The 7,313-nt window shown below is 49.5% G+C and overlaps 1 protein-coding gene across 2 annotated transcripts in view; it reads right to left on the bottom strand.

Moving 5' to 3' along the window:
• Positions 1 to 236: 236 nt before the first annotated feature.
• Positions 237 to 7,313, bottom strand: part of PPP1R10 (protein phosphatase 1 regulatory subunit 10) — a 20,680-nt gene continuing 13,603 nt past the window's right edge. For both annotated transcript variants that reach the window (XM_023512754.1, XM_012804815.2), the window contains exons 7-20: positions 6,930 to 7,007; positions 6,621 to 6,794; positions 6,282 to 6,387; positions 6,070 to 6,182; positions 5,425 to 5,525; positions 5,030 to 5,177; positions 4,498 to 4,656; positions 3,891 to 4,137; positions 3,656 to 3,719; positions 3,320 to 3,514; positions 3,056 to 3,131; positions 2,695 to 2,808; positions 1,779 to 2,546; positions 237 to 1,497 (exon numbers count right to left, since the gene is read on the bottom strand). In XM_023512754.1, coding sequence (XP_023368522.1) covers positions 1,388 to 1,497; positions 1,779 to 2,546; positions 2,695 to 2,808; positions 3,056 to 3,131; positions 3,320 to 3,514; positions 3,656 to 3,719; positions 3,891 to 4,137; positions 4,498 to 4,656; positions 5,030 to 5,177; positions 5,425 to 5,525; positions 6,070 to 6,182; positions 6,282 to 6,387; positions 6,621 to 6,794; positions 6,930 to 7,007 — 2,453 coding nt within the window. In that variant the 3' untranslated portion in view covers positions 237 to 1,387. The remainder of the gene's footprint in view (positions 1,498 to 1,778; positions 2,547 to 2,694; positions 2,809 to 3,055; positions 3,132 to 3,319; positions 3,515 to 3,655; positions 3,720 to 3,890; positions 4,138 to 4,497; positions 4,657 to 5,029; positions 5,178 to 5,424; positions 5,526 to 6,069; positions 6,183 to 6,281; positions 6,388 to 6,620; positions 6,795 to 6,929; positions 7,008 to 7,313) is intronic.

Raw genomic sequence — 7,313 nt, forward strand, 5'->3', positions numbered from 1 at the left:
GATTCAAACCCGCCACCTTAGGTGTATGTGGCTGGCGCCTTAGCCGCTTGAGCCACAGGCGCTGAGCCGTGAAATATTAATAAGCAATAAAAAGACCTTCCCTTCAGCATGGTCAGAGGACCTGGGGAGGAAGAGGGTGACATATTTAACTGTTTCAACAAGCACTGAAAATATTAATGAAATAAAATATTGCAATATGAAAAAAATATATAAAAAAAGTCCAAACACACCAAGGGTTAAATAAGCTGCTTCTCTTTCCACTGTTTATTATTAATGTACAAAATATACAAAACATAAAGAAAAAGAAAATACTCATCCTCAAATCCATTGGCTCTAACCCAAGACCCTGCACAAAACCCAACCAATCCACTGTTTTCATAGAAAACAACTGATGCCAAGACAGGTGAAGGAGAGGACTAGGAAAGGGCAAAATCATCTTATTGAATCCACCCAGGAAAGCACCTGGAGGGGATTCAGAGGGCTTACAGGGCAAGGTTTCTGTAAGCCTCACACTGACAAGGTTCAAGTGGGGGCAAGGAGCAAGCTAACTCCCAAAGGCAGTGCATGTAGTGTGACTATCAGGCCCAACACGCTGGGCACAAGTTGATGAGAAGCTGGTCTCACTGAAGTATCTCATGAAGTCTCCAGAATGGCTGTAGGTCAGCAAGGGCAGACTGACACCAACGGCCTTACTTATGCCAGTTAACTTTCACTGGGTGCAAACACGAAATTTGCCATCATCAAACCTAGCAGACCCATGATGCAGATTTGAGTGTTCACAAGTGGTTGCAATGTCCTATTTGAAAAAGACTCAGAATTTAGAGCCCATGTCAGGGGAGGAGTAGGGATGATGCGTGTTCCAGAACTCAAGTCCAGCCTGACTGAGCCCTCAGTGCAGTGGGATATACGATATCCCTTCACGATCTCCCCATCCCATGCAGAAAAATAAAACTTGGCTGGGATGATTCGCTAGGTGCAGCTGACCCTGTGTCAGAGTTGTGTGCATGTGGAGGACCCACAGTAGGAGAGTAGAGGTTTTCTCCAGGATAACCAGCTTTAGGTTCTCAGGCATAAGGGTAATACTGGAAAGGGATTGGGGTACAAGGTGAATCTCCTCAAAAATTGAAGCCAACTGGGTCTCCTCTTCAGCAGTTCAGGGTAAAGAATGTGTCCAGTCTCTCTCCTCCCCAGACTGGAGGAAATTATGTACATCAATGCGCACCAGTGATCAGAAAACCCCCAGGAACCCAAGCAGGTGGGAACTGAGGGGGCCGGCTCCTCATCAGCTGGGGAAAGGGGAAAATGGGCCTCACAGAAGCCATAACAAGGTGGAAGGAGCAAGGCTGCAGTCCACAGGGGGTGTGTGGGCAGGGCAGGCAGGTGGTCCCTATGGCAGAGGGGGCCCATTGACACCCGGGTGGTAGAAGGCACAGTTGTTCTCATAGCGGCAGTTGCCCTTCATCATGAAATGACGACAAACAGGGCGGTTTGACATGTCTGGGGAAATGAAGGCAGAGTGATTAGATGAGATAGCTAAGGGTAATTGCCACCCTCACTACCCCAATCGATACCATCCTGAGAACTTTCAGAAAAACAAAGTCTTGGGGATTTGGTGGTGGAAGGGCAGAGGGTAGGAATTGCCATGCATAATGGGACACTGAGGAGACAGATCTCATGTTCTGCCTGGCATACCCATAGTGGTGAATCTCCCCTACTTCCCAGAATCTGGTATGGGACACCAAAAGCTACATGGGGTCGGGGGCAGGGAGCATCCTTACCTCCTCCATGACTGTGGCCTCCATCATGTCCTCGGTGGCCCCCTCCCCCATGGCCATCATGACCACGGTGCTCGTGAGGTGGACCTCGATGGTCATGGCCTCGGTGACCAGGGACATCATGAGGTCGGTGACCATGGGGCCCCCCATGTCCAGGACCTTCATGGGGGCGATGTCCACCACTTCCACCCATGCTCCCTCCAGGGCCTTCATGAGAGCGATGTCCACTGCCACCACCCATTCCTCCACCAGGGCCTTCATGGGGACGATGACCACTGCCACCACCAGGACCTTCATGTGGACGATGGCCACTGCTACCGCCAGGGCCTTCATGGGGACGATGTCCTCCACCGCCACCCATGCTACCACCAGGGCCTTCATGGGGACGATGCCCACTGCCCATGCCACTGCCAGGGCCTTCATGAGGACGATGTCCACTGCCACTGCCCATGCCCCCACCAGGGCCTTCATGAGGACGATGTCCACCACCTCCAACCATGCCACCAGGGCCTCCTCGTCCATTTGGGGGTCCTCCTCCAGAGCGACCTCCTCTGGCCCCTCGGAATGGAGGAGGAGGAGGAGGAGGTTCATTTCCTCCTCGGCCACCTCGGCCTCTATGGTATGGCCCAGGACCTGGTCCTGGACCCCCCCGCATTGGGCCTCCCCGCATAGGGTCAGCTGGGCCATCCCAGAAAGGATCACCGCCCCGGGGAGGTGGTGGGGGACCCAGAAGACGTGGACCCACAGGCCCACCAGGGCCTCCATGAGGACCTATTAGGATGAAAAAAAAAAAAGAGAGATAGTATCAGCGCCCTGTTAACTCTCAAGAACATTCCCCAAACTAAACCCCTAACTTGTGGTCAATCTTATACTTTCGCTAGACTGAAATTAAGCAGATAAGCTCATTCCAACCTCTTACCTGGCATAGGTCCCCCAGGTCCAGGAGGGAAGTGCTGCATGGCCTTAGGGCCCCCTGGGCCTCCTGGTGGGAAACCATTGGCTATTGGACCAGGACCTAGGAGTCCATGTGGCACTGTTAATGAAAACAGGAGTGACACAGTCAGTAAGAGGACTTGAGAATGGCGTGATTTCCCATTTAGGTGAGCCCAGTTGACCCTCTCAGACCAACCTGGCAGAGCAATGCTCTCTTTCCAGTCTTCCCCTCCCATTTCTTGCCTAGTGGCAACAGCCCTGTGCTCTTCAGTATCTGGAAACCCTGCTTCCCCCAACTCCACCGCAGGCTTCCTCCCCCAGCCCCTGGGGCTGGCCCTGAAGATTACCCAGCATCTGCTTGATCTTGTCTGAATAGTCTGGTTGTTTCAGTAGTTCCTCTGAGGAATGACTGTTTGGGCTACCCTGTAAGGATATTAAGAGGACAAAATCAACAGAGAACATGAGTAACAACTGTAGAGAAAGGGACAGCCAAATTAGGAGCTCAGTGGGAAGATGTGGGGAACTAGGATAGAAAGAATGAGAGACACAATCAGGAAAGCACACTTAAGGAGGTTCCACAGAAAGTGGAAAAGGGGAAGAAGGGCTCATACCATGATAGAGGTAAGAATCTCCTGGACATTAATGCCTCCTCCTCCAGGGCCTTGGGGGCTCTTCCCAGCACCCATGCTTCCCATAAGATTGGCCAGAACAGGAGGTAACTTGGAGCCTCCTGCCCCGTCAGGTGAGCCACCTGACCCCCCAGGTTCCAAGGTCTCAACATATGGAGTCTCATCCATGGAACACTCCTGGAAGAAGAACAGGGGAAAAGTCAAGATTAACTGAAAGAATGGAGACATTCTCCCATGAAAGATACATTGAAATCAACAAATGGCACAACCTCTGTCAACACCCCCCCTCCCATGTCATTGCCACATGACATCACTCACCTCATCTAGGGGGATGAGCTTAGGAGGTATGGGCTCATAGGGCTCAGGGTCAGGCTCGTGAGGACTATCAGGGATACCACAGGCAATGGAAAAGAGAAGAAGAATGATAAGTTAAATTATTTATTCAGGCCCTCCAAGTTCTAACCTCTTCCCCTTCTCTTAATTACCCCAGGTCATGTTCCTCTCAAGAACCCAAACACTCAATACCCCAGAGTATGAATCCCATTCTGCTCACCTCTCTTTGTTCAGGAATAGCTCCTGCAGGATTCCCTTCTCCCGCTCAGCTTGGATATATCGCTCTTGGCTGTTGCTTCCAGGGGTGACAAGAGGTGAGGGCAGAACCAGAGGCCGGGGACACACCCAGGGCACCTTCTCCTCCATGTTGTCATGGCTCAGACGCCGGGCAGTCTCAAATGCATGTCGGTCTGACAGTATTTCTCGCTTAGCTGCCTCACCAAAGTCCTTGATCTTATTCACATTTACTATCAGAAAATAGAAAAGAGAAGTGAGAAAGTAACCACAACTATGTCCTTTTAAAGTCCCCTGTACATGCCTATTATATAAAAAATAACCTTTTTTTTTTGAGACAGAGTGCTGTACTGTCACAGCTCACAGCAGCCTCAAACTCTTTGGTTTAAGTGATTCTCTTGCCTCAGCCTCCCAAGTAGCTGGGACTACAGGCACCCACCACAATGCCTGGCTATTTCTTGTTGTTGTTGTTGCAGTTGTCATTGGTGTTTTAGCTGGCCTGGCCTGGTTCGAACCTGCCAGCCTCGGTGTATGTGGCCCACACCCTACTTACTGCTCAAGCTATGGGCACCGCCCAGGAAATAACCTCTTACCTCGTTCAGTTTCATCCAGTTCAAAGTAGAAATATTCTCTCAGTTTGCCCTCCTCAGGCCATGTCACAGTTTTCCTCTTCCTGCCTTTCCGGGTCAATTGGTTAGGATCTCCAGGACTCTCCACTGGCTTTGCATCCAGAACTCCTGGCTCCAAAGAGGCTGAAAGCAGAAGAATTTTCAGATACAGATCCTTCCTTTTAGAAAATTCCCAAAACTAGGCTCGGCACCTGTGGCTCAAGTGGCTAAGGCGCCAGCCACATACACCAAAGGTGGCAGGTTCGAATCCAGCCCGGGCCCACCAAACAATAATGATGGCTGCAACCAAAAAATAGCCAGGCGTTGTGGCGGGCGCCCGTGGTCCCAGCTACTTGGGAGGCAGAGGCAAGAGACTCGCTTGAGCCCAGGAGTTGGAGGTTGCTGTGAGCTTTCATGCCATAGCACTCTACCCAGGGAGACAGCTTGAGGCTCTGTCTCAAAAAAAAAAAAAAAAAAAAAAAAAAAATTCCCGAAATTAAATCAGTTTCTAAATTACCTGTATCCATGAGTTCTGGGACTTCAACAGGAGGAACTGGGGTCCCTGGACGGTCTGTGTCCATAGCCTCAGAAGGAGGTGCTGGTTCTGGGGAAGAAGGTTTGGCTGTGCTTGGTTCTGTGCTCGTTTTCCCTTCAAAGGGGCTTGGCTATTATGGAAGAAAAGGAAGTTGATGAGCTGACTGAAAAGCCAAGAGCAAAGGACTTAGTCCAAGGTCTTAGGCAAGATTCCCCTGACGGCTCTGATAAATAAAAACTCCATCTCTAACACAATCATACCTCCACGAATCTACATCTAAGACAAAACTCCTCCTTGGCAACTCCTGGATGCTGGATCTTTCCTTCTACTTTACCTTTTGTACTGGGTCACTAAATCCTACTTCTTGGTACCCATACCTTGGCAGCAGTTGGTGACAGCACCTTCTTCTTCTTTTTAATTTTGATGCCTGGAACAGGGGCTGAATTGAGAGCATCCAGAAAGCCCAGGCCCTCCATAGCTACAAAGGAAAGAGAATCAAATGGAATCATAAGACCTCCTTCATTATCCTAGTCCTACAGACAAAATCAGGCAAAAAATAGGCTAAAGGAGACATGCTTCAACTTAGGGGCACAATAAAGTTCAAGGTGACCAGGAAGCAAATGCAGGAGGATTCACCTAGGAAATTCTTGTTATTCTAGCTGTCTTTTGGCTGCGAAGCTATGGCTCTGGATATGAATTAGAGCTCAGGTAACTGATGAAGTCAGCCCCCATGAACACAACAGGTCATCCTGACAGGTGCTCTTGACCAGTCACAGAATAGCATACCTCTCTACTTTATCTATAAAATTACTCCTAAGTGACTCCATGAAAGCGGAGTGGCTCAAAAGGGTAGGGCACCAGCACCAGATGTCAGAGGTGGTGGGTTCAAACCTAGCCCTGGCCAAAAAAGGTTAAAAAAAAAAAAAAAGGAAAAGGAAAAAAACCCTCCCCCCTCCCAAGACATTCATTCCCATGAAGAGTTTGCTCCCAATTCTAAGCAGATCTCCCCACTTTAGACTCACGCTGTGGGGGGATGATCTTCACTTTGATTTCTTTGGTGGCATTAGGTGTTGTGTTGAGTGGCTTATATTTCTTCTCTGCAGGGGGGACAGCATCCCCTGGGGCAGCTGCAGAACTGTGAGAGAGGAACCCTCAATTATCTCTGACTTACCCCTCTTTTTACCCTGATGTCCAAAGAAGTACCCCATTGAGAAACCCAGAATGTGGTCCATACCTCTGACGCTTGAGGGGGATAGGTTTAAGGTTGTACTTGTCAGAAACCACCACTGTGCTGGCATTCTTCTTCACAGGCACCAAGGATGGTGTCTCCAGCTCTAGTCCTAAGGAAAGAGACGTGGTGTGGGCAGCTGAACTTGCACCTCCAGCCCCCTGAATTTTCTTCCCCATTCCTACCGACAAATGTTCTTCTAGCCCTGTTTAACCCATGCAAGGCTTCTTCCACTAGTTTGCCCTCTTCCACAGGTTGAACATATCACACAAGAAACTATCCCACTGTAAGGCTCTGGGTGTATGTATGCCTACAAACTCTCCTGAGACCAGCCTACAGCCTTACCAGTGGAACGGAACTTGGCGTGACTGGGTGCTGTGGTTCGAAGAGACTTGGGCTTCTCCTTTTTCTTCTCTGGGGCCTCCTCAGACCGCGTCTCAGCCTTCACCTCAGTCAAAGGTCGCTCTGGAGGAGTGGTTCGACTCTTTCCCTCTTCTTTACGTTTCTTCTTATCTTTTTCTGTTGTGGAAAAACAAAGTAGAAGAAGGATTTTATTTAAACAGAAGGCTGTCAGAGGTGAAGCAGACTGGGAGCACCTGAAGGCCACATCCCAGTAGGAAATAAATACAAGAGATGAAGGATGAAGGAGCTTACCAGCAGGCTGGGTACTGCTCTGGGAGCGGATGACAGCCATCCAGTCGCTGACCAGGACTGAAGCCAATTTCCGGAGCTCTGGGTGGGAAAAAGGTAAATGCCTAAATATCAGTAGTTTAAAATATCATTCTTCCCATTACAGACGATGTGAGGTTTAAAGAAATACTGTAAAAATCAGTATGGTAAAAAAGTAACCCAGAGTTTTAAGAACATGAAATAAGCTTAAAAACCAAACTCTTAAAAACTGAACATGAAGGCTCGGCGCATGTGGCTCAAGTGGCTAAGGGACCAGCCACATACACCTAAGGTGGCGGGTTCGAATCCCCAGCCTGGGCCCGCCAAACAACAATGATAGCTGCAACCAAAAAATGGCCAGGCGTTGTG

The sequence above is a fragment of the Otolemur garnettii genome, unplaced genomic scaffold (genome assembly GCF_000181295.1).
Source record: "Otolemur garnettii isolate 467f Iridium unplaced genomic scaffold, OtoGar3 scaffold00031, whole genome shotgun sequence".
Lineage (NCBI taxonomy): Eukaryota > Metazoa > Chordata > Mammalia > Primates > Galagidae > Otolemur > Otolemur garnettii.